The sequence below is a fragment of the Manis pentadactyla genome, chromosome 1 (assembly GCF_030020395.1).
Source record: "Manis pentadactyla isolate mManPen7 chromosome 1, mManPen7.hap1, whole genome shotgun sequence".
NCBI lineage: Eukaryota > Metazoa > Chordata > Mammalia > Pholidota > Manidae > Manis > Manis pentadactyla.
Genome location: NC_080019.1, coordinates 122,968,213 through 122,994,899, shown reverse-complemented (window position 1 = coordinate 122,994,899; position 26,687 = coordinate 122,968,213). Strand labels below are relative to the sequence as shown.

General features: G+C 50.0%; 1 protein-coding gene across 1 annotated transcript; it reads left to right on the top strand.

Annotated features, from left to right (window-relative positions):
- Nucleotides 1-15,710: 15,710 nt before the first annotated feature.
- Nucleotides 15,711-25,973, top strand: LRRC15 (leucine rich repeat containing 15). Its single transcript, XM_036875141.2, has 2 exons — nucleotides 15,711-15,806; nucleotides 23,512-25,973. Exon 2 carries the CDS (start codon nucleotides 23,517-23,519, stop codon nucleotides 25,248-25,250), a length of 1,734 nt encoding a protein of 577 aa, XP_036731036.2. The 5' UTR covers nucleotides 15,711-15,806; nucleotides 23,512-23,516; the 3' UTR covers nucleotides 25,251-25,973.
- The last annotated feature ends 714 nt before the right edge of the window (nucleotides 25,974-26,687 follow it).

Below are 26,687 nucleotides of genomic sequence, written 5' to 3'. Positions count from 1 at the left end.
GGTTTGTGCCAATGTGTTACAGCAGCAATAAGAAACCAGCCTTTGCATTTCCATGCCTCAGTCACAGCATCTAGAACATCTTATTGTAATCCCTATGCACAGATCTCTTTAACTGGCTTCCTTGGGGTAGAAACTCTGTATTAGCAGTTTTTCTACCATAGTGCTGTGGAGCTCGGTACACAATAGGTGTTCAGAGTTGACTCTCTCCTGATGAATATGTAATACATAGCTGGCCCCCAGAATCAGACCTGACAGGTCAGCTTCAACACAGGCAGAGCTGTTGGGGGAATTCACCCTTGGCCCCACTGCCCTTTAGAGAGTTCAATAGTCTTCCTAACTGAGGTTTTGGAAAATCAGGATTTGCCACCCATATTTAATGAGCCGCAGGTGCCCATAACTGCTCTCTCTGAGCAAATGTGGCCTTCCTGTCTGGGTCTCTGAAGCCTGGATCACGGATTCTAGACAGGAAGGAAAATGGGCATGTGGACCAGCTTCCTTCTTAAGTCTCTAGAAGGAGAGTGATTTGAAATGGCCTTCAACTTGGATGTTATGTTCAATCCTAGGGAGTCACAATTAATCAAAGGCAGAGAGTGTAGTAGAAGGAACGAGGAGAGAGTATGGAAGAAATGTAGTGAAGGACTGGAGCTCAATTATATGGAAACTGGTTGATTTAGCCAGGAGTGTTCTGCCAGGAAAAGAGAGGATTTGGGGGTGCTGGTCACTGAGTTTCACCAGCTAAGGGAATGGGGAGAAGGAAGGGATCTGTTCTATGTAGTGTCAGGGATAGAATGATGACCAATTGGTAGGAAATACAGCTGAGCAGGGAGGATATTTGGGTTGAGTCCAAGTAAGGACTTGTTCAGTGCCATCCTTTGTAGGAAAAACCTGCCACGTGGGACTGTCAGCTGCTGCCGGAATTCAGGCTGTGGCCAAACAACCTCAGAATGGAAGGAATTTCCATGTTTGGTGGAGAGAGCTGCTATGAGGCTGGTGAATGCTTGTTAACATCCTTTCTGCCTCACATGGTCTGTGATTAATTGACACTGCCTTATGGTCAACTGGGTGAATATGGGTGTAACCCACAGCCTAGGCACTGGCCACTGGAGACACTGGCCATGGCCTTGTTGAGCTGACCTGCTCTGAGTGGAAGAGCAATTTGCAGGCCTTGTGTTGGCGTGGGTGTTTGACACCCTCAGATTAGTTCATGTCCTCAAGCGCACACACCTAAAACCAGCTGCCCCCATAGCAGGCTTTTTGTATCTTGCTGTTTCTGGGGAGTAGCCTCTCACTGGCCCACAGAGGCCTCCTTGGGGTTTATATCCCCAGATTGCTTTGCAAAGGCTGAATCCTAGGTTCACATACAGTCCTAACAGAGCTGGCCCCTGGCCAAAGTGTGCGTCTGATTTTTCCCCACCTTCCTGGAGGTACCTTCTTCTAGGTACCCAAAATCTCCCTTCCAAAGATCAAATGATTTCCCTGCTACTGACCAGCTGTGTGACTTTGAGTGAATTCTTTCCCTTCCCTGGGTCTTAGTCTCTCCAGCTGTAAAATGGGGGTCTGGACCAGAAAGTCCTTCTCACTCTGATGCTACAAGAACCCAGAGTCTAGGTCCTCAATTGAATCACTTACCCTCCCTTGTCCATGCACCTCTCCTTTCAAAGACACATCTCTGTCACCTGTGCCCCTTCTCTCCCCACCTTCCCCGCAGGCTGTACTTGAATGGCTGACCCTGCCTATCTCCCTCCTAACACTTAAGTGGCTATGGAAAGGGGCTTTCCTAGAGCAGGTGGAGAATCAGCGTCCCTGCCCGTATGGACTCCTCCTGCCTGCACATGCTTTGCTGCAACACATTTTGGCTTGTTGTTTGCATGGTTGGAGGAACCTGGTGAGGTTTGCTCAGGGTCCCTGGTTCAGTCTGAGCCATGGCTGGGCCCCGGGCCCCCTGCCTTCTGGGCAAGCTTCCCATGTGTTCCACAGCAGCTACCTGCTGCCTGGGCCCGTCCACAAGGAGAAAGCTTATTCTCTGTTACCAAGCATGGAGTCTCACTTTTCCTCATGAAACAGCAAGAGGTACCCTGGTTATTGTGCTCTTACCCTGGCAGATGGCTGGGAGGAATAGGTGTTCTTGGAATAATCATGGTGAGATGTGGGTGACGAAGCACGCAGTGGCTGGCAAGGCTCTGTGTGAGAGTTACTCCATCCGGAAGGTCCGCTGGGCACTCACGGCACAGAGAGGCACCTCCTCCCCAGGACTTGGTCTCTCCCTGGTAGCATCTGGGAGGCACATCAGGTCAGCAGGTGCTGTCGGACTGGGGGCAGACATACTGAGTTCAAGTGCTTCCAGGAGAGAGTGAGAGAGACAGAGGGAGAGGGTGCAGGTGGACTGCCAACTCAGCCGCACCTCTTGCTGCCTGACCCTGGGCAAGTTCTCCTCCTGTCTGGACTCAGTTCCCTCCACTGTACAGTGAAAAGGTTCCTTTCAATGCCATTGACATCCACACACCTCTACTATGATGAGGCTCTGTGAACTCAAGAATCTTCTCTGCATCCCTGGGACTCCTGGACCACAGGGCCCTTGAACTGCCATTGAGGCTGAGGCAGCAGGGTCTGGGTATCTCTCAGTGGTTGGATGTGGGAGCCAGAGGCGATGGAGACCCCTGTTTGGACAGCCCTGGGGCCTTCCTCGCTGAGAAGGTGCCTGATTCACATCCCCATGACAGTGTCATAGCTTCCTCAGCACGTCATCGTCCTGACAGGCCTGCAGCGCCAGCCTCTTAAGCCCATCCCAGCCTTTGGACTTGGTCTATGGATTGACTTGTGGGCTGTCACTTAAAACGCCCTGTTGAAAACCCGATTCCTGCATCTCCCTTTGTTCCTGAGGAATTCCTGCTTTTGTTCAGGTTAACCAGGTGGTTCCTTTGTTGGGCATTTAAAGACTCTCCCTTTTAAGGCACCTTGATTTCAAAAGAGGTCAACTCTGGTGTGGGTGGGTCTGTATTTTCTGGAAAAGAGCACCTTGGGCACTTGGCCTAGAGGGCAGGGTTGGCCTCTTGGTCATCTGGTGTTATTCAGAAGCTCAGGTGAGAGGAACAATATTCCGGGAGAGTTGCTGTGGCTCATGCTCTCCTCTGGAAAGCCTAAAACAAGTCCCTCAGGCAAGCAAGAGGCACAGAGAGCTGGAATCTGGATCACACATGCTGGACCCTCTGTAGAATCTGCTTCCTATTTTATGGTTATTCCCATCACCTCATGGTGGAAGGTAGAAGGAAACCAGCTGCGGGACGAGGGCTCTGTCGTTGGCATGCTTTGTGTTGAGGGCATTTGGACTAAGTGACAAAATGTCCATTGTGCAAAGACCCTTGGGAGAAATGTGCACTGGGTGTATGTCCAGTATCACTTCCGTTTCTCCTCCGCTGCTGGTCATCATGGTGTCAGCAGCTATAAAATAGGCTTGGCTTCCTTTTCTCATGCCTGCTTGAGAGCTTAGAGGCAAATGCATGGCCCACTTTGGCAAGGTTCCCCTCCCACTTCCCACCTCTCTGGTTGTCTTACTCAGTTTCCTCAGCAGGCTCAGCCTCCTCTCCCCAGTCACTGAGTGCCGAGAGCCCCCAGAGCCTCTGCCCATACCCTTGTGCCTCTCAGTCTCTGCCTGCCTCCTGGGCAGCCTTACGAGTCCTGATGCCCTCACTGCCTCCTGTAGCAGGACTGCAGTTGGCTACACCTCTGAGGACACTGGTCGAGAGGGCTCTCTTCACGTGCCGATGAACACAGAGGCAGCCCACACGAGCGCTGTGTGGACACCGCGGCGACACCGATGTCTCAGTTCTGTCTGCTGATCCACCCACCACCTGCGGCCCGAGGTGTCTGGCCCCATGGCTGGGGCACCACCAGCTTTGTGTGGTTTCAGGTGCAGAGAAGGGAGAAGAGGTAGGAGGAGGGCAGAACTACATGCCACTTTTTCTACCTGTTTTTAAAAAATAAATGGATTTTTTGAATTGCCACCCACATATCCATACAGACAAGGATGTAAATGATGTGTGCAGCTGGATGGATTATCACAGAATGAGTTTTAAGGTGTTCACGTTGAGGCTCGTTTCTGGTTCCCTTTGAGTCCTTCACTTTTGTTTTTCCTTCCTTCTTCCTTCTTGCTTTTAACTTACTTTGTTATGTTTTATTTGAGCTACTTCAAATCCTTTCTGGAACCAGGCAGATAAGCATAAACACACACACAGATGAACGGGTGGATGGATGGACACACACTTCTCTGACATGACCGACCGGGCAGCTGTTCTGCCCAGACTCGCCAGGGTCTTGAGGACCATGACTCCATTCTAGATGTGAGGACACACCTCCCAGGAGGGGTGGGCGGGTGCATCAGAGCAGGGGGAGAGACAAGGGTCATCCATACTCAGCCCTGACACCAGCTCTCTCCTCCTCCGCACTGGTCACCCCGGCCTCTCCATACTGTTAACCACTTCCCACCTTTATCCAGGTTTCCACTTCTAATTAGCACCATCACAGCATCCCTATCTTCAAAATCCTCTGCAGTCAGGAGCAAAGCTTAGTCACTTCCCTTAATTTGCCCACAGGGAAGTGGCCAGTACCAGAGAAGAGTCTGTCTCTCCAAGGATTCAGGACGTGGCTCTGACGGCGGCGGAACCTGGGCTCATTACTGTCACTTCATACTCCCCTCCCCCACTCTGCCCCAGAGCAATAATAGCTTCAAGTATTAGGAGGAACAGCTACTTCAGCTGTCTTATTTCATATGCAAAGGTTGATCAGAAGGCAACCTTAAGAAGTAACATGTTGCTTTTCTGAAGAACATAAACTAATGGTCAAAAAGTGTCGCTAAGACAGAGAATCATCCCAGCCTTTGACTGAAACTGTTCTGGAATTCAGTTTCCGTTTCTAGAAAAGTATAGATTTAAACTAGATGAAATCTAGAGTCCTTTATAATCCCTGTCCTCTCCCTCACCTTCCAAAATCATTGTTTGGGGTTGGTAGTGGTGTGAGAATCCTGGCCATTCTTAGGTGGCAAAAATTTTTCTGGACATATAAGCAGTTGTTTGAACAAAGGGAGAAACCCAATTCTTTCTGATATCAATTTCATTTGGAAAACTTTATTAGATATATTTCTTTTTTAGCAAGTCCTTCACAAAAAGGGGGTGAGGATGGGGGCCAAAGGCCCAGATGAACATTGCTATGAAATGTCCACTTTCTGAGCAACCTTTCAAGGTAGGAGATCGAAACACTTGAACCCTCATTCACAGGGAGGATGGGGTCTTTAACATATGGAGAATTTAAGGAATGTTTTCTTCATTATAAAAATCATAAGTCAATTACAGGAAATGAGGAAAAAACATAAAAGAAAATTACAGGGGAGGGAAAGATGGCTCATATTCCCATCACACAGGTTGGACCTTGGATTTTTCAAAGCGGATGAGGAAGCAGATTTACAGATGCCTCAGCTGGCACAGGTCTCCAGAAGGAGCTCCGATTTGAAAGCCCTCTTCAGGTCTTACTATGAAAGCGAGTCCCCTAAAGGCTCTAAGCACAGTGAAACGCCTCTGGACAGGAGACAGGCTGGCGACGGGCCACAGCAGTTCCTGGACCCAGACACACTGGCTCTTGTCCTGCACGAGCACTCCCCCCACTCCAGCCTAAGGAGACCTGGGCTGCCTCAGGACCCTGGGAGACCTTCCCCAGGCCCCTGGAGCTTCCTTCCTTCTGCAGAACTCAGCCTTGACATTCTTGTCCACTGTCCCCTCAGCTTCCTAAGAGAAGCATCTTCCTGCTCAAGACCCTCTTTTACCTTCTTTAACCCTTTATCCATCTGAGTTCACCTTGATTCCACTGACTGCATGGTGGGAGAAGGCTGGAAAGCAGGTATTGTTCAGCGTTTATCAGACAGCTGTCTGGTTTGGGCGCTGGCGTGTTGTGGTGGGAGGGTCTGAAATTAGTCAAGGTGGGTAAGAATAGGAACCATGCACAAATTCTGCCCACCTCCCTCCTCCTTTCCTCTCTGCTTTTCTTCCCCTTTATCAGATGACATGGGGGGAAAAGATAGGAGTTTTCTATAGAATAATAAGCAGTCATAAGTGATAAATCTCATGAGTGGTCTGTCCTCACTTCATGAATGAGAACACTGATACCTAAAGTGTTGTTAAGGTCCACGTTCTGGGCTCCTAGCCTTCTAAGTCTTTCTTGAACCTGTTTAACTGGCTAACTGGTGTTTTCCTGTTCCCTTTGGGGTTGTACACTGAGAGGAGTTTGTCAAGGGACTGATGAACCAGGCAGGCTTCTCAAAGTGGGGAGCGGGGCCACAGTGGGGCTTCCCTCGATTGAGCCCATATGCCCGTGTGTTTATGTGCAACCTTCAGTCATGTAGGGCATTCAAAACAGACCTGTTCATTCATGTAATAATTAAAGAAAACCCAGAAGCTCTTCCAGCCCGTCTCTGACCTTTAATTAGGCGCGGCGACGCTCCAGAAGCTGCTCCAGCCGTGAGGACTGAGGAGTTGCTAGTTTAATCATTTCAAAAGCTGCTCTATTTTATTGTGACATAAAATTTGGAAGTTTCATATTAAAATGTACAATTAAATGTAACTTAAATAAATTGCTTTAGGCCAAAGAGAACTTTTCCCTTCTTCCTGCAACCAGCTCCATCCTCTTCCCACCCCATCTGTTAACTGTCAGTTTCAAACTTTCTGGATCCTTTGAAGGAGAAGGGATGGATGGGATCATTGAAAAACAATGTTTAAGAAGACCTTGGCAAGCTTACCTGTGTCAGTCCGGAGGCTCAGGGACCTCCTGACTGGGCTCAGACTTTCCTGGAGGCTGGAGGGCCGAGAAGGCACACTCTGAGGCCTGTTGGTTCAAGGGGGCTGCTCTCTTGAAAAAATAAATGAAACAGTACTGACAACCCACCACCCAACCTACGGAGAAAAGTTCATGTTTCTCAGCCAGGCATACAGGGCTTCACACTCAGTTCTCCATAAAAGCTCAATCTCCCCTCAAACACAGCACCCTGCCTGGCCTTTGGGCCCTTGCTCACACCCTGGCCCTTGCCTGGAATGCCCACCCACCCCAAGCCCTTTTAGAATCCCATTCATTCTCCTGTGCCCTGCATCCACCCCACCACGCCCTGCTTGCTCTGTCCTGCTGGACAAACCTGTCCCTGCTCTGTTCCCTCAGGACACAGCCATTGGTGCGCTGAGGACTGGTTTGAGTTTGAGGTGTTTTGTTTATTGTTTATGTGTCACGTCTGAGGCTGAGCTCTGAGCGTGGGGGCTGGTGCTCATTCCAGTTTGTCTCTGCAGACCCCCAGCACAGTGCCCAGCTAGAGCTCAGCTGGTGGCCACAAAGCTTTGCTGGGGCGTTTGTTCATCTAGACTGTGAGGCTGCCCATCCCTCCTGCCTATATGACTCACGGGGAAAAGAGCATTTCAGTTGGGGGCTAACCCTGGGCAGGGGAGGGTCCTCTTGAGAAACACTTGAAGCCTCATTCACAGGGAGGATGGGGTCTTTAACATATGGAGAATTTAAGGAATGTTTTCTTCATTATAAAAATCATAAGTCTATCACAGGAAATGAGGAAAAAACATAAAAGAAAATTACAGGGGAGGGAAAGACGGCTCATATTCCCCATCATCCAGAGATGGGACCGTCTTCCTCAAAGGCTCAGACATGTCTGCTGGGTGAGGAGAGCTGAGTTCAGCCCAGAGCAGAGGGGTGGGTGCTACAGCCTGTCCATGTCCAGGCGAATGAGGAACCAGCCTGCTTAAGACTGAGTTTCTGTGTTCTTTATGTTCTCAGAAAGGTCTACTTTTAATTTCATAGAAAAACATTTCTCTAATTATGGTCCTCAAGTCTGTCCAGCAGAATTCTATATGAGGATTGCCTTTTGTGTGTGTGATAAAATTTCCATAACATAAAGCTGGCCATTTTGGCCATTTTAAGTGTACAGTTTAGTGGCATGAAACATATTGACATTGTCGTGCAACCATCATCACTATCCATCTCCAGAACTTTCTCAGTGTCCCACACGGAGACTCTGAACCCTTTAAACACTAACTCCGCATTTCCCCTCCCCCCACCCCTGGCAGCCACTGCTCTACTTTCTGTCTCTGTGAGTCTGACTGCTGCAGGCCCTTCATTTAAGTGGGGTCAGACAGCATTTGTCCCTTTGGACACTTGGGTTGCTTCCACCATTTTGGCTATTGTGAATAATGCTGCTATGGACACGGCTGTGCAATTATCTCTTTGATCCCTGCTTCTAATTCTTTTGGATGCATGTGCCTAGAAGGGGCATTGCTGGAGCATATATTAATTCTATGTTTAAATTGTTGAGGAGCTGCTGTATACTCTTTCCCACACCAGCTGCATTCCCATCTTACATTCCCAGTGGCAATACACAAGGGTTTTAATTTCTCCACATCCTTTCCAACACTTAACTGTTTTCTATGTTTTGTATTGGAGCCAACCAAATAGGTGTCAAGTGGTATCTTACTGTGGTTTTGATTTGCATTCTCTAACCACTAGTGGTGTTGAGCATCTTTTCATGACCTTATTGGCTGTTTACATATCTTCCTTGGAGAAATGTCTACTCATGTCCTTTGCCTGTGTTTTAATTGAGTTGTTTGTTTCAAGATTGCTTTTTTAAGTGTGAAATCCTCTCTCCACCCACTGCTCCCAGGCTTGACAACCTCAGACCAAACGCCTTCTTGGAGCACTCATGACTCTGAGCACATCATCACTGTCATGAGGATCAGAGCGCCAGGGACAGAGAGCAAGCTCATGACACTTGTCTTTGGAGAAACACCACTAATAACTGGGTATGGATGGAGATGAGTCTGGGAGCTGTCACTGGGGATTTTAGGAAGGTGACTGTCTGCTTGTTTATCCCATTAATATTATTCTGTGTATTTTTAGTGTTTCTGGATTCGTTCTTTCCACATGAGAATGGTGTGCAATACTTTAAACAGACCAAACTCTGCCTCTTTGGGACAAATAGGAAGATTATAAAGTCATTTCCTCAAAGACTGCCCTTTTCCTGCCAACTGAAAAACAGCAATCCTGTAAGAAGAGAAGGGTGAGGAGGGCAGGGGGGCCTCCTGCTCACTGAGCACGTCCTGTGGTCAGAACCTGAGCTGGGTGTTTCACACTTGCCTTTTCTTCTGATCCTTTCATCACTGACTTCAGGCAGGGTGTTACCTGAGTTCACACACGGGGACAAGGACGCTCTGGGATATGGTTAGCTCACCAAGATCCAAGCCAGGTAGAGGTCGAGCTGGAAAGCACCCTGGAAGCCTAAACCCTTTCCATGGCGGCAGACCCTTTGACTCCTGGGTGCTGAGGTCCGTGTCGGGAGCCTGTTTCAAGAAGAGAATGTCATTCCCTCTATTTCTACTCTTTCCAGTCTTTCCCTCTCTGCTTGACAGTCACACTCAGTCTCTGACATGTTTAATCCTCTGCCGTCCTAAAAAGCCCTGTGTCCCCTTCAGGACTGGCCTTCCCCCGGGACCCTGCCCTTATTCCTGCTCCTTCTGCTCCCCCCTTCTGCACTACTGGCTAGGGCCTTGTGATGGGCTTCCTGAGACCCTGCAGGCCTCACCCACCCACCCCGCCATCACAAACCCTGTCCCTCACCCCATCCCGCTGCTCCTATCGCCTCCCTCACTGTTCTTTCCTGGGTCCCTTGCTTGGCCCCCTCTCTTCTGTCTGTGTCATATCTGACGTGGGGGCCCAAGCTGCCGTTCTGAACCCTCTTCTTACCTCCCTCTGCGCCCAGACCCCTTGAGAATCTGATGAGAGTCACGAGCTATCTCCCCAGAAAAGCATACATACACAGCATATTCCCACATACTTTGACAAACAATTTCAGAGAATTCATAGGCTGCATCTTCCTCTCAGTATGTTAGGTGCAGAGAATTTGCTTTAATGGGTGGGGCTCATGGACTCCAAATTAAGCGCCAATTCTGGGACATTTCCACTTTATCAACAGCTTCTTAGAGCTCTATCCCCACCCAGACCCTTCTCTGAGCACATACCCTGATTTCAGACTCCACTGGACAATCCACACTGTGGTCCTTTAGGGCTTAAACACAACCTGTCACAAGTGATTCTCCCCTTTGGTCCCCACTGCCTCACTCTCTTGTTCTCTAGTCCTCTTAATGGTATCTACCAGCCACTTGGTCACTCATGATGAAAACCTTGGCCATTTCCCCTCATGATTTTTTCTCTTTTATCATCTGTGGCACGGACTGCTAATAGAATCCCACCAATGGCTGCTCAATCCTACTTCTATTGCTATAAAAGTTTTAATTTTGTATACAGTGTCAGTTCAAGACTACATTTCCCTTGCAAGTAGGGACAGCCATATGGCAAAGTTCCAGCCAATGGAACATGAGAAGAAGTGATATGTGTAGCTTCTAGATCATGCCTTTAAGGGGAAAGACTGAGCCCTTCACTTTCTCTTTCCTGCTCTTCTTTTGGCTGGACTATGAATGTGAAGGCAGGAGCTACCGCAGACATTTTGAATATGCACTGAGGATAGCAGAGCAATTAGACAGATGGAGTGCTGGTCCCCAGTATAGTCAAACCACCATTTCAGGCTTGATGGGAAATATGGGAAATAAACATCCACCTTGTTTAAGCTCTTGCTATTTGGGCTTACTTTATTGTTGTGGCCCAAACTTAACATAACAGCCCCACTGTATCATCCCACTTACCAACCTAACCAATCCATCACCATGTTTTACCAATTTCACTCCTTATAGTATTACCTCCTGATTCAGTCTCTTCTGTCCATTCTTACTCCCCGGTCTTGTCTAAGGCTTTCATCATCTCTCATCTGAGCTATTGCTATAATTTTATTTTATCAGGTCTTCCTGCCTCCATTGCTATCACCAACCCCACCCCGCCACCCTACAGCAATCCATCCTCTATACTGCTGCCAGATCCAACGATCCACGATACCTATGCTTCTCAACCTTGTAACTGTTGACTTCTCAGCCCAGATAATACTCTGCTGGGGGGTGCTGTCCTGTATGCTGGAGGGTGTTTCACCAGCATCTCTGGACCGTACTCAGTAGACACCACTTGCATTGTTCAAGTCATGACAACCAAAACTATCCTCAGACATTGCCAAATGTCCCCTGGGAGGGGAAAAATCACCTGTCATTGGAAGCCACTGCCCTACACCCATCTGACTGCATCTCCCAGCTAAACCCTTCCGTGGCCCTCCATGGCTTACAGAATTGGTCTTGGTTGGTGAGACCCTGATTATGTTGCATCTTGTATTCTTCCCAGGATGGTGCTTTTACCAAGCCCTCACGGGCACCCTGCTTTCTGGTTACCTTGAGTGTTTGCCACATACTGAATGTGCCTTTGAGTCTTTGCAACTGTTATTTCTTCTTGTTAGCCCAAACATCTGCTTGTACTACCAGGCTTAGTCCAAGGGCCTCCTCTTTGGAGAAGCCTTCCTCCATGGCCTAGGAAGTCTCAGTCATTCCCTTGGGTGGTCCCATCCCTTACACGCCTTATACTTGAACATGAGAGTTCATGTGTTTGAGTCCCCATCAGGACTGATTCACTTCTGCACCCTGGCACTTAACCAGGGTCTGCTACTTACCGAATGCTCAGTTTGCTGAGTGAATGCTGGGCTCCTGTGAGCAGCCAGGATGGTTGAAGGAAGGGACTGTGTGTGAAGAGTCTGAAAGTGCCGGTGAGGAGGCAGCTTTGGAATGGAGTGAGCCTGGTCATGGGTCCCAGACGTCTGAGGGGCTGGCCCACGGGTAAGGGCAGGCATGGTGGAGTCTGACGTATGGAAGAGAACCCACTGGTGGAGTGTATAGGCCCAAACACACACACACACACACACACACACACACACACACACACACACACACACATACACGTACACACACACAGCTGATGAAAATTTCTCTCACCTGTACTGGTCCTTCACACTTGTGTTGGGGAAGGTTTTTTAATAAAACTGGGTAAATTGACAGACTTAGGTGGTGGTGTACTCGTTCACAGGCCTGGTGTGACAGGCTAGCCACAGTGAGCCTGTTAGTCTTGGAGATTTGCTGCGCTGAGGAACACCTAAACTCCCCTTTCAGAGAACAGCCATGGCCTTGGGGATGAGCTGGGAACCACCTGGGCCCTCGGGGCCTCCTATGCCTCCAAGAAAGCTGGGCCACCATGGGGTGGGAGCAGAGCAGGTGGGCACAGGAAGGGACAAGGGTCCTCAAGGCCTGGCAGGGCCAACTCCATGGGCACGGAAGGGCCCTGCAAGGGGAAAACTGATGTTTTGTATCATCTCACTTTCTGTGTGATCATGATGGAGATTGTTTTCCTCGCTGTTTCCCATATGTTGAAATATTACTGAGGAGTTACACACTTAAGGGTTTCCTCCCCTAAAACCACTAAGTGAAAGAATATTACACATATTAATCTGCTTAATACATCAGATATACTCTTCTTCTTCAGTAAATAAAAACGTATCCCATCTTTTTAAATCGGCTGCTTGGTATGGGTATTCACCATGTGTGGAATCATTACCCCAAGGAAGGATGTTTGTGTGGTTCCCAATGATCTGTTGTTGCAACGCATGTGGCGCTGAGCATTCTTGAGTATATAACTCTGTGGACACATGTGATTGTGTCTGTGACCCCGGTGAATGGGCTTCCACATTTTGAATTTTGATAGCTACTGTTCTTCCAACTCATATTCCCATCAACAGCGCACGGGACCACGCACATCCTTGCCAGCCCCGTGTGGTCTCCATCTTTTGTGTTCTGCCAATCTGCTGGGGGTACTTTATCGTATGCTACCCATGCCCCCATCCCTGAGATGAACCAAGGAGGGTCATTGCTGCATCTCTGGAGGGCCCATGGGGGTATTTCCTTCCCGGGGAGGGGGCTGGATCACATGGCCTCCAGTTCCCCAGATTCTCTGCTTATTAACGAAACTAGAGAAACGTATGTGGGTGGGAGAGATAGGAGTTTCCTGAAGCCCTGAGGCAACCTGGCCCTTCTGGGTCTCCCCTGGGGGGCTGGGAAGTGAGCCCTGAAGTTCACAGGGCCTGTGGTGGGGAGTCAGGATTGTACTTTCACCAAAAATAGATCTTGCTTCAGGGGGCCAACTGGGGCTGTTTTGCTTTCTCTAGAGTGTGCTTTCCCACAGAAGAGGGAATCTCAGTGAGGTGAACCCCAGACGTCCTATAGCTGGATGCCTACAGCCACCCTGGTCTGGAGAACTGGTCCTTCTTGCAGGGCCCAGGCACTGTACTGAAATTTGTCCTCTCATGAGGACCAAAGAGATGACAGGAATGCTTTGAAAACTGTGCCCTGCGGAGACCCAAGGGTGTCCACAACACCTGGACACCTGCAATGCTGCTCTCTCTGTGGTGTGGCCTGGAGTGTGCCTCTCCCCTCCTCTAAACCCTTCAGTGGCCCCGACGGCCTGAAGAAGGGCATCACACTCTTCAAGGAGGCATCCCAGCCTCTGCAGTGAGGCCACACGTGCTGGGCTCCAGTAAGCTCAGTGTTTGGTCGAGAACTCTCTCTCCTGCTCGCTCTGACTTGATTTTCCTCAATGCCCTGCCACCACATTTCCAGACCCTGCCCATTTTAAGGCCACTTTCTGCATGAAACTCAAGTCCTATCCTTGTAAATGCATGCACATTGATTAACATTACCCGAGGAGGGTTCTGTCAGTGACCTCATGCCCCTCATCCCCTCCTGTGCTTTATTCTGCCCCAGTTTACACGCAGCACACATTTATCTTAGCAGTTATGTGTGTCCAAGCCCTGGATGGTGGTAGAGATAGTATACGATCCATGGTCTAGGGTTTGAATTTTGGTTTGGCCATTTAGAGTGTGACCTTAGGGAAATTAGCTAATAGCCTCCAGCCTCAGTTTTCTTATCTGTAAAATGGGGGAAATTACTCCCACTTGCTGGATTATTTGGTAGATTGGTGGTTCTCAACTGTGTGCATCTGTGTGTACATGTGTGTGCACATGCACATGCTCCCCAGGGACATCTGATAACATGTAGAAAGACATTTTTGGTTGTCACCATGTGGGAGGGATGCCACTGGTATCTACTGAGTAGTGGTCAGGGATGCCCTAAGTATCAGACAATATGAAGGACAACTCTGCACAAGAAAGAATTTTCTGACTCCAAATGCCAATAGCAGAGAGGTTGAGAAACCTGGCATAGATTAAATAACGTATATTTCATCTACATGATGTAAGGAGGTGCCTATGGCTGTCTGGTCCACAGCAGGTGCTTCATGCATATCCATCCATCCTTCCTTTCTCCCCACCGAGTATCAGCTCCTTAAGGGCAAGAAAAGAATCTGATTCATCCACAGCTCCCAGTACAGGGCCTAGCAGAGAGTGGCTGAATGTTGGGATTAGAAAGGAAGGAAAGAAGGTAAACAGGAGATATTCTTATTCTGGCAGGTTCTATGGAAGAGCTATTGAAGACCCCAATTTCAGGATGTGGAGGTGCCAGGGTAGAAAGAGGGAGTAAGTTCTCCAGGTGGAACATTATTTGGAGGGGAGGCTGGTGGTTGAGGAGATGGGCTGGAAGCTGTGTGGACACCCACTCTAAGCATTGCCTGCCCTTCAGGGGCTCGTGTGACTCCATGGACAGAGCACTTTTTGTTTCTGACTCTGAATCATGGTGCATGGTGAGGAGGAATGTGGCATGATGAAGGCTGAAGGGCTTGATCATGACGAGCCACCCAAATGACTATTTCAGTAATAACACTACGCACTTTTATGTCTTCCCTTTATGGCAGATCTCAAAGCATGGTGCAAACATTAATTAAGGCTCTTGGGATTCCTTTCCACGAGGCACTGTGTGCAAATATCACTCTCCCCACTTGGCTGAGAGGATAAACTGAGCCAGGGAAGGGCAGGTGGCTCAGCCCAATGCACCTCATGCCTTATTGATGCTGCTTCTTAGAGGAGAAGCTAGGGTTTGGCAACTTCCCCACCCCTCCACCTATGATTTCTTCTTCCCCAGGCCCTCCTGGTGGTACCCCAGATGGAAGTGGCTCCTCTTCCCCCACTGGGGTAGCAGGGAGGGAGCCCCAAAGCAGTGCTGATGGTGCAGGGAGCCCTTCTTTCTCAGAAACGTCCCTTGACTGCCTTGTGTGCCCACAGTATTGGGGGCAGAGGGGACAGAGGTTGATGTCAGAAAGGAATCAAACATTGTTTTTAGGAGGAATACCATAGGGTAACTTTATTTTTCTTGGAAATTTAAAATAAATGCTTTTGCCAAAATGCTAATAATAGGTGAATTGGGTTAAGCCAGTAAAAGTGTTCTTTTGTGTTACTCTTGCAAATTTCCTGAATATTTGAAATTACATCAAATAGAAAGCTTTAAAGAAAGAGAAAAAAATGAGTGTTTTTTCCAGAGCCACAGGTCTTTTAAAAAAGAGCCGTAATGGCCAATGCAGCAAGTAAGTCCAAAAGGAAATATTGGAGGAAAGTGGAGAAGAGGAAAATGTGTCATTTTAAAAAGATATGTGGCAAAAGAAATCCCCTTCGACTTGGGCACTCAGGCCACGCCTTCTTTGGTCGTGAGGTCTGTCCTCGCACTTGGGGAGCTGCAGCGGCCTGGGCCGCCCCTCCCTGCCTCCCACTGACACTGCCCCCTGCTGTGACTCATGCCAGGACCGTTTAAATACGGGGAGTGCCTGGCCAGCTGCACTCATGCTGCAGCCTTGAGCCATCCCACATCCTGCTCTCGGGCTCCCTCTGGTCACCGGCGGGCGCCGAGCTGCTGGTAAGTAGGCAGGCTGGCCTCCTGCCTCCTGCCTCCCTCCTACCTGCCTGGAAGGATCCAGCAATCGTTTCTCTGCACACCTTTTCCTGCTGACCCCCCACCCGAGGGAGAGTCTCCAGAAGGCAGGTTGGCGCGGTGCCCAGGGTGCTCTCAGAACTCGGCCACGTGGAGCTGTGCTGGAGAGGCATGTGGTCTCTGTCCCCCCACTGCCCAGCGGGCCAGGGGCCACCAGCCCTCCTCTGCAGACCCCCCCAGCCTCCTGCTCCACTTACTCTTACCATCCTGTGATGTCAGCCTGGGGTGCTGACATGATGTTTTGGTCTGGCAAGGGGCATTGGAAGCTAGCTGATGAAATTGTCATACCAGTTACAACTGAGTTTACCTCTTTCTGGACACTAGGTTTATTGGGGAAGAGTTTCTCTTTTGAAGATTCAGGTTACTTGAACTCATGTCCTCTTCCCTGGTACTTCCCGTGGTGGCCACCAGTGTGGTCAGGCCTGTCTTTGAGCACATCCAGGACTGATGTGGTTTCCCAGGTGAGAGATGTGTCCTCTTCACAAACTCATACTTGCGGCCAAAGCGACTTCGGCAGCTGGTGCTGACTTTGGATTTCCAATTTGGAATTCAGCTGCGGACTCTGAATTGTTTTGGGTTCTAAGTTTGTGTGTGGCTTAGGTGACCCCATTCTGGCAGCTTACGCCTCCTGCCAGCTGCAAGTGTCAGGTGTGGCCAAGGTTTCCAGCTTTGAGAGGTGAGGGTCAGGGCTGGGGATGCATTTGTGATGAACGTGGTGTGCATTTCAAGTTGCAGCCATCGTGCCTTCCCAAGAATCTCTGCTCAAACACAGAGGCAGGAGTGGGGCCAAGGAGCAACGGTGGCAAACCAGAACTTCTCTAAGGCTTCCCACCTATGCCAAAGTCTGAGGAGCCAGCCTACCTCCAGGGCCAAACATGTTACCTTAGGGCAGGCTGCGGCTGTCTCCTGGCTGACACATCACACAGGCAGAAGATGTTGGGTGCCAGTCTGTCAGGCCCGGCTTCTCCTTTAGGATTATCTGGGATTATACCACTGTAGCTCAGGTGACTCTCAGATGTGTTGGTGCCTCTGCCTCTGTAATTTGGAAATTCTCTTATGGCTTTCACTTTTTTTACTCTGTGTCAATTGAACATCTGGGGTATATTCAGGGCCAGACAGTGCCACGTGCCTGTGGTCTTGAGTCAGCCAGGCGGGCTCTGCAGTGATGAGACAAACATGTGAGGGAGGTGGGGGCCAGGGGAAGGGCTCTGAACAGACCCTGCAAGAAGTTGGAGCACAGAAGGCTCTGCCAGGATGGAGAGATGCTACCTGGGCTTGCTCAGTAAAAGGAAGGGCTGGTGGGGCATGTGTGGGAATAGATCCAGATATGGACAAGTAAGGAGAGATGGGAGAGAAGCTGTCCCAACTCAGTCCTGCCAGCAAACACTCCTGGAACTGTGATTGCACGTGGCAATTTGCTTGCCTAAATCCTGACCGCGAAAGATCAACCGGTTTTGCTGTCTCCCTGGGCTTTTGGGACACAGGATTTAGAAACCGCTTTCAAGTTTGTTTGATGAGGAGCTGATCCATTTCTATCTAATTTGAGCCCCCAGGTGTTATTACCCTGAGAATGGGGCTGTGGTCCATGGCTTCTTTAATAAAATCCCCTGAAGGGATCTTCTCCCTGCTCTGCTGGCAAGTTTGTAAGTATCTCCTGTGCTTTTGCCAAGCTAAATTACAGCCCTGCTCTGGCCTCTGCAGGAAGCCCTACCTCCCCAAACCCTGGGGCTGGAAAGGACTGGCTTTTTCTTACTCATTTTCTTTTTTAAACAAATGAACAATATTTTGGCTTCAAAGGGCCATGAGAGAGGAGGTCAACAATTGAGCCAGGTCAGCTGGTCTTTCCTAGGGGCTCCTGGATGCTTTGTGTTTGGGATAGAGCATTCCTAAACAGGGTAGAGCCCCAAACGGGCTGTGTGCTGAGATTACAGATTAACCCCTTCAGGTGATCCCTTCTGTTCCTTCCCTCCATTTCTTTAGGTCACTCAGGCACACTAAGCAGACACAAGCATCAGAGGAGCCTGAAGGAACATCCCCTAAGCCATGCAGTCTGTGAACTGGGAGACGTGCTTGACCTTGGCTAATAATGCTGGGTAGCTGGTGCAGAGACTGTATACGATCAGCCTGAGATCATTAAGATGGAGAGAGCAAAGCCGCCTTTCCTCCCTGCCAGGCACTGCCAGATCTGTGGCTGACAAGGTCCTGAAACCCCAGGATAAGATTCAGGGGTCCCCCAAACTCTGTGGTTAAGAAGAGCCCTGATCTGAATGTTAGGAATCTTTAACTGACTGTGTGACTTTGGGCAGATGTGCTCCTCCCTCTGGACCCCTTAGGTTTCTATTTACAAAGTGACCAGATGGTCTAACCAGATAGTCTCACAGGCCCTTGTACCTCTGATGCCCAGGGCTCTGAGTCCTGCTTCTGGAAGAAGCTCCTACTGCTGGGTTTAACTTTCTACAGACTTATGACAGGGATGCACAAAAGGCCACTGAAGGAATACTGATAGAGGGGGCTGGACCAAGCCTGCGGCGTGGCCTTCAGCATCCCTGATCCTGGGTTCAGTCCCTCTGTTCTTGGCAGTAAATGACACAGGTCTGGAGCATGGTGTCCTAGCCAGTTAGGCTTCAGCTGGTGCTTCTGAGTATGGAGTGTGGACAACTGCCTCAGGGTCAATTGGAGAATTTGTTAAACATTCAGGGTCCTGAACCCACCCAGACCCAGGGATCAGGATCTCGGGGGGTGGAGCCTCCAGAGATCCTCGTTTTACTCGACAGCAGAATGAACAATAATTGTAAGTAGCATTTTTTGGGTACTCATTTTGTGCCAGGAACACGTCTAAGCACTTTGCATGTATTAACTCATTTAATTCTCATAGCTGCAACTCTATTAAGCAAGCTTCCCAGGCACTTCCAGGAGATTTTTATGTACTGATCTCAGGGAGGGAGTGGTTATCCCCTGTTTAGGGAGGTGGGGAAGTCTAGATGCACTGAGCCTCTCAGCCAGACAGTGACTTCAGACCCACTGAATGGAGCACTGGTGAGCAGCCTGATGGGGGCTGACACGGGCCGTGTCAGAGGAGACGACCCTTCAACGACTCCAAGCCTGGCGTCTCCCTCGGCTGGATGGGGCAACGGCTCATGCAGAGGTGGTCGTGCTTAGGGAGACCTCCATGGGGAGCAGGCAAAGGCCAAGGAGGGAGATCGCCTCTCTGGGCCTCAGTTTCCCCAGGTGCACCTGGAGGTGCCCTGACCAGAGGCTCCCTAAAGTCCCCCTCAGATGGCTACTGACTATGTGCAAATGCACCAATCAACAAGTGGCACCGCCCTGACTAGAAAACTTCTGAGACTTGATGGGCATGGAAACGGGTATGTGTTCTTCAAGCCTTGGCATGAATATGGGGCCGGGCCAGGTGGCACTGCTGGCAGTTTGCTATGACCTCTAGGGAAGAGAGGATGAGGAGAATGGTGAGCTCTCAGGCCAAATCTCCTTTCTGTCACTGGTCAGAGGATATCAGCACTGCCAATGTCCTTGGAAGTCTTTACATGAGGGGAAAATGAGGCCTACAGAATTTCCCTAAACTCACATTCCAACTGAGTGTGAGGATCAGAGAAGCACATCTGTCTTCCAAGCTCTTTCCAAAAGCTTCTTTCCATGGCTCTGAAATCAGAAGGCATCTCCTCCCAGGGGAGCTCATGTTTAGGGGATATGAATGATGGTATTAAACCAAAAAGGTCCCAACCCTCCAACCAGCAAAGCCCAGAACTTCAAGGCCAATTACGTGTCGTTTTCTCATGAGTCATAGGCAGTAGGCAGTTCTTGCTAAAGAGACCCACAATCAGAGCATCTGGTCCAAGAGCTTCTGCTCCTGGGCAGGGACTGCGTCAGAGTGCCCAGGTGAGCTGTCTGTTTGTCCTGTCTGCTCAGCTTTCTGAATTTCTGGGCCAGTGACAGAAACCAGGCTGCATCACCTCCCAGGACAGGGCTGGACGGAGTCAGTTGAGCTGATGAGGACGTGTTTGGCTCTCTGGGGGAGGAGGGTGTAATTAAGGCAGCTTTGTGGGTCTTTAACTGGCATGTGTCATGGCGGCCAAGCGCCCGTGGGCAGCGTGGGCTATTAGGCTGCTGTGTGTTGGGCTCCTGTTGTGGAGGCCTGCAACACGTGCTGAAATGCAAGGACTGGCTGCCTCCCCAGCTGTGCTTCCACAGCCTCTCCTGCCCTGGAGGGCTCTGCAGCTGGGTCTGAGGCCAGCTCTTGGGGACCACCTCAGGGCAGCTGGTGCCAGCCATGGCAGTAACAAGTGCCAGAAAGCAGGAACCCCTGCATGGGGTGCTAGGGGGCAGGAGGGGGTGCTTTGCAGATGTGAGGTTTATAAAAAGAAAATTTGCAAATTCTTACAGTATTTGTCAAGCTGAGTATGGTCCATTTTAAGCAAGAGAAGCTCTGTTCCCATAAGGGAATTATCTTTTCCCTCCTCCTCCCGAGTCATGAGGCTCCCTCCCCTGGCTCCTCTCTGAAGCTGGCTTCATGCCCTTTCCCCAGCTTGGCAGTGTAGATTCAGAGAAGGTCTGAGATGGGTCCTCAGAGGGTACCTGATCCCACACAGTCATTTACAGGTGGCGAAACTCGATAGAGACTGCCCTGGCTTGCCAGGTTACGGACACTTAATGACGTCTCTGATACTGGGGCCACAGCACCACTTTGAAGTGTGCTGGGCATAGGAGTACACATGAAAAACAATTAGAGCTTCACCTTTCATAAGTCCAGGGGGTAAATCTCTCACACACATATATACCAAGGGAATGGGCAAATGCCAACACCAGTCTGCACAGACCCCTGGGGGACAAGCACAGTTTACCTGGCAGCCGAATCTCATATCCTTAATCTGGGACCCATTCTTAGAATTCTAAAGTCTTGGGGATGGACAGGACATGAGCTGTCATCTAGTTTAATACTATACCTGGGGTCAGAATCTTCTCTCCAGCCTCTTACCAAGGTGTTGCTCAGCCTCTCAACACGTTCAGTGACTGGGCGCTAACAGCCTCTATGGGGTTATCCATTCTGGTTTGGACAAAATCTCTTTAGTGAGGAATGAAAAATCTCTTATCTCATAGCTTCTGCACATTAGTTTCGATCCCTGAGCACACTGAGCAAGGACGTTTTCTTTAGCACAGACAGCCCCTTATGTAAACTAGGAAGTACTTGTAGGCTCCTCACACCTTTTCTTCTGGCTATTAAGTCACAGTTCCTTCAGTGGGTGCTCACATGTTCTGGCTTCTAGGTGTCCTCACCCATCCTCTTACCCTTCTCTAGAAGGTCTTCAAGAGATCAATTTGTTGTTGCCCTTCCTGAAGCTCAGGGTGGAACTGAGCACAGCAATACAGGTGTGGCCTGATCAGGACAGTAGAGAGTAAGACCATCACCTCCTTTGTTCCACATTTAATACTTCTATTAATGCACTCTAAGATCACATTAACTTTTGTGGGCAGTCTCTTTTCTCTGTTACCATCAAACTCCTGGAGTGGAGGTTGAGTCACTCTTTCTGTGTTCCCTGTTTTGGGCGTTCATTTTCTGCTCTCAAGCTCTGGACCTGACATTTGTCTATACAAGTTCATTCTTTTAGATGTGCCTGTAGCTTTATCTGGCCCCATTCCTTTGCATCTAGACTCCATTGACCAAGTTTTCTTTCTTTCTTTCCTTCACAGTTCTAGATACTTGTTTAGGTCCGTAATGTAAAAGTACAGCAAGGTCAAGGCTGTGAATAGATTTGTGAATGAACAATCAGTATCTGGGTGGCTGGTGAATGAACTTGGGTTCTGTCCTCACGGTAAGCTTGCTGGGGGCAGGGGAGGGATGCATTGAGTTGAGGCTAGGTTGAGAAGCCTGGATTATTCTGAGTTATGGGCAAGACTCAGGACTCCATGAGTTCAGGGGAACAAAGAGAAGCCAGAGAAGTATCTTCTCCACCCAACCAGTGTATGCTTTATATGCCATCATTTGAAATTTTTTCCTCTGACTCAGGGTTTTTGCTCATTAAAAGGAGAAGCACTGCATAAATGATCAAAGTGCTCACCCAGGAACCCAGAGATCCAGGCTTTATGTGCAGCCTTCAGCTTCCCTGCTTCCATAAAATGATGGGAATGTATGATCAGCAGTTCTTAATACTTTGGGAGTTAGAGACCCCATTGAACCTCAGATGGAAGCTACAGATGCTCTATATGTACACAGAAATCCTCAGTCCCTTCACTAAGGTTAAAAGACTTTGAAGCCTTCCTGCCCCCAAGAGTCTGTGAAGTCCACATTGTGGAGGAGCTTGGAATGGCTGCATGCATTTGCTCAGCACTGTATAAGGCGCCATCACATCCTCTCTTCAGTCATTCCTCACAGTGGCCTCAAGAGGGGACAGAGGTTACCACCCCACTCAGTAGATGAGGGAGCTGATCTTGGAAGCCTCAAGCTTCATTGAGGGTCAAACATCTAGTTAGTGGTCCTTAAATATTCATGTAGGGCCCAGGCCCCGTGTCTCATGTCTCCACTTTCTATACGTTATATATATATATAAATGATCATTCCTGACTTCAAACACTGAATCTTACATGAATTTGGCTCCATTCCCAGATCAGTACCAAGCCTGTGGGAGCTTCTGGACCTACCACCTTCTAGCTCAAAGTGCATCCTAAGTTTTCTGGGACTTACTTAGGTCCACTTAATGTTTCTTTGTGGAAACTGGGACTAGCACTCAGAAGGCAGACCTCAGGCATCGGTTTAGCCACAGCAGCCCCTTCCAGCAAGACAGGAAGTGGTACAGATAATTTCTTTTATTGGGAAGGTGGTTTGAACTACATTTGGGTGAAGCATGTGTGAAGGAGTTAACCAAGGGGCAGGTTGTTGGTAGCGGTGGTGGGGCAGGGCCCAGGGAGAGGAAAAGCTGAGCTTACCCTTAGTCTTTTCACCTGATCAGCAGTGTGGTCCCACCTCTGCAGGCTGCTGCAGCTCCTCCCAACAGGACACCATGCTTATGGCCTTGGCATCTTCCCCTAGATTCAGGCCCTATTTATTTGATCTCATTTGCTCTCATTTCCTTTCTGTTCCTCCTGAGGAGCCCATGTTCAACCAGCAAGTTCAGGTGCTATGAGGGATACAGAGATGGATAAGATACTGTTCCTGCCTTAAGGAAGCTATTGGGATGAAGGTTCATTTCTCTGCCCTTGAAAACTCGAGTAGAGAAGGAGACAGTTGGGAGCACAAGGAATGCTATATGGGGCCAGCTGTGGCATGGGCCATAATGGAGTTTGGGAAGGCCACCTGTATGGGAGGGTAATTAATGCTGACTCCTGGGATCTGGGAAAGCTTCCTAGAGGTGACAGCATTTGAGCTGGATGAGGAAGGATAGGAAAGATTTGGATGATGACAGTGAGCAGTCCCGGTGGGGAGGACAGCTTGGGCACGGGCACGGAAGAAGGAAGGCATGGGGGGAAGTGAAGAGGCTTGCTGACCAGACCGTAGGTTGGGTATGTGGTGATGGGGTTCAAGGGCAAGTCAGCATTTGGCACCAAAGGTTGATGTTGCCTTAAAAACAGCTGCAGTGTTCTTGAGATGACTCCAACTCATGTGTACTCTCTCCCCTTGCAGAGGCCATGCCGCTGAAACATTATCTTTTTTTGCTGCTGGGATGCCAAGCCTGGGGTGCAGGGTTGGCCTACTATGGCTGCCCTAGTGAGTGTACCTGCTCGAGGGCCTCCCAGGTGGAGTGCACTGGGGCACGCATTGTGGCCGTGCCCACCCCCCTGCCTTGGAATGCCATGAGCCTGCAGATCCTCAATACACACATCACTGAACTCAACGAGTCCCCATTCCTCAACATCTCGGCCCTCATTGCCCTGAGAATTGAGAAGAATGAGCTGTCTCACATCATGCCTGGTGCCTTCCGCAATCTAGGCTCACTGCGTTACCTCAGCCTTGCCAACAACAAGCTTCAGGTTCTGCCTATTGGCCTTTTCCAGGGCCTAGACAACCTGGAGTCACTCCTTCTGTCCAGCAACCAGTTGGCACAGATCCAGCCAGCACACTTCTCCCAGTTCAGCAACCTCAAGGAACTGCAGTTGCATGGCAACCACCTAGAATATATCCCTGACGGTGCCTTCGACCACCTGGTGGGCCTCACCAAGCTCAATCTGGGCAAGAACAGCCTTACCCGCCTCTCTCCTGGAGTCTTCCAGCACCTGGGCAACCTCGAGGTCCTCCGGCTATATGAGAACAGGCTCACGGACATCCCCATGGGCACTTTTGATGGATGTGGGAACCTCCAGGAGCTGGCCCTGCAGCAGAACCAGATTGGCATGCTCTCCCCTGGCCTCTTCCATAACAACCGTAACCTCCAGAAGCTCTATTTGTCCAACAACCACATCTCCCAGCTGCCCCCTGGCATTTTCATGCAGCTGCCCCACCTCAACCGTCTCACACTCTTTGGGAATTCTCTGAGGGAGCTCTCTCCCGGGATCTTTGGGCCCATGCACAACTTGCGAGAGCTTTGGATTTATGACAACCACATCACTTCTATACCTGACAATGTTTTCAGCAGCCTCCACCAATTGCAGGTCCTGATCCTCAGCCGCAACCAGATCAGCTACATCTCCCCAAATGCCTTCAATGGGCTTATGGAGCTGCGGGAGCTGTCCCTCCACACCAATGCACTGCAGGAGCTCGATGGCAATGTCTTCCATATGTTGGCCAACCTGCAGAGCATCTCCCTGCAGAACAATCGCCTCAGACAGCTGCCTGGGAATATTTTTGTCAATGTCAACAACCTCATGACCATTCAGCTGCAGAACAACCAACTGGAGAACCTTCCCGTGGGGATCTTTGATCACCTGGGGAACCTGCGTGAGCTGGGGCTCTATGACAATCCCTGGAGGTGTGACGCAGGCATCCTTCCACTCCGCAACTGGCTGCTGCTCAACAAGGCCAGGCTGGGGACAGATGCCCTTCCTGTGTGTTTCAGCCCAGCCAGTGTCCGAGGTCAGTCCGTCATCATCATCAACATCGACACTGTTGTCCCTGCTGTCCCGGTCCCAGCAATCCCGGTGGTGCCCAGCTACCCGGAGACAACCAGCTACCCTGCCTCCATCTCCATCTCCTCCACCACTGGGTTCATCAGCCCTACGGTCGGCTACACCGAGCTGAGCACCATTGAGACCACTGAGCTTGACACGTGGGCCTTGACGCGGGTGCCGAGCGGGCTGGCCATTGCCGCCTTTGTCATCAGCATCGTGGCCCTGGCCTCCTCCCTGGCCACCATTCTGTGCTACTGCTGCTGTCAGAAGAGGAGCCAGGCAGTCGCAATGCAGATGAAGGCACCCAATGAATGTTAGAGGCTGGCTGGGGTGGGGCTAGGGTGTCAGGACCCGACCATCCAGGGATTTCACTGTCCACCCCGGGCCCACAGGGCTGTCCGCTCCTCCCTCGCTCTGGCTCTCGCAGGACCCTCTCTCCACCAGGGACGACCAACTGGCCGTGGCAAAAACCCTGTGGGTTTCCAGTTCACATCCCCATCTTCCTTCAGGAAAGGTCCTCCTCCAAAGCCTCACCAGCTCTCCTCCAAGAACAAGCCTCTCTGTGCCCATGCCCCTGCGGCCTCAGGATCAGTCACTGCGTGCCTGCTCACTTTGTGGGATAGTCCTCTCCTGGAACAGCCCCTCTCCCACATAGTACGTAGGTTGACTTCCCTTCTTCTGCCGTCCTGTTTGTGGAATAGCTCTACCCTGTGCCCTCAAGGGAAAGGGCCCCCTCGATTTTCTGCTTCTGAAGGGGGATGAGTTCTCTCCTCAGAGAAGGCTTCAGATCATGCAGGTGCTTTCTGAGGAACTGCCAGGCATCCTGGCTGTCCGGGTGCTGTGAAAGAGAGATGGAGGAATGCTGCTGCTCAGCTCCCGGAGACGGAGTCATCCTCAGTGTCTCTCTCATGATTTTTATTTGGAAAAGGAAAAAGGAACCAATGCAACGAGCTCAGCCTTTCAGATTCTGATATTTACGAACTGCAAATTTGCTTTGAAAATTTTAGTCCTTTAAGGAATAAACTCATGTGGTGTTTTTGACCCCTTAAAGCATTAAAATCAGCTTACTGGTACTGGAGGGTGAAAGCAACCTGCTACCTGGGGGTCCTCGTGTTCACACCTAGAGCTTTTCTCTTTTAACTTTTTATTGAAGTGTAACATACATAGCAAAAAGTGGGAGCATGATAGTGTACAGTTTGGTGGACTTTCACAAATGGTACATGCCTGTGTAATCAGCATCCAGACCAAGAAATAGGACAACCCCAGGATCCTCTGTCCTAGGCTTTTACTGAAAGGCAGGATGAGGGCCTTGACTTCTTCGCTCCTCCTTTTTTTGCTTCTCTGACCTGGGAACTGACTCCCTATGAACCAGATGGACCCTCACTACCCCTCCAGCAGCCCTTGCAAAGGCCCAGCTGCCAGGGCTGGAGGAGAAGATGTGGATATGCTGTGCCCCGGGTGGGAGATTTTATTCGATCCCCAGGCCTGAGGCACCCAGACAGGCCGGGTCAGAGGCAGCTCAACTACAGAGACCCGCACAACCACACACCCTCCCCTGTCAGCAAAGCAGTGCCACTCATGGGAGGCCCCTCAGCGTGGGCCTTTCATGAGCATGATATGCTTTGATCTGTTTTTAATTTTCACTCTCCATTTGGGGGAAGTGAAAAAGCTGAGAGATGAGATCCTTTAATTGAACATCCACATGTCATGGAACCCAGCGATCCCTCTAATGTCATGGTGAAATTCTCCATCAAC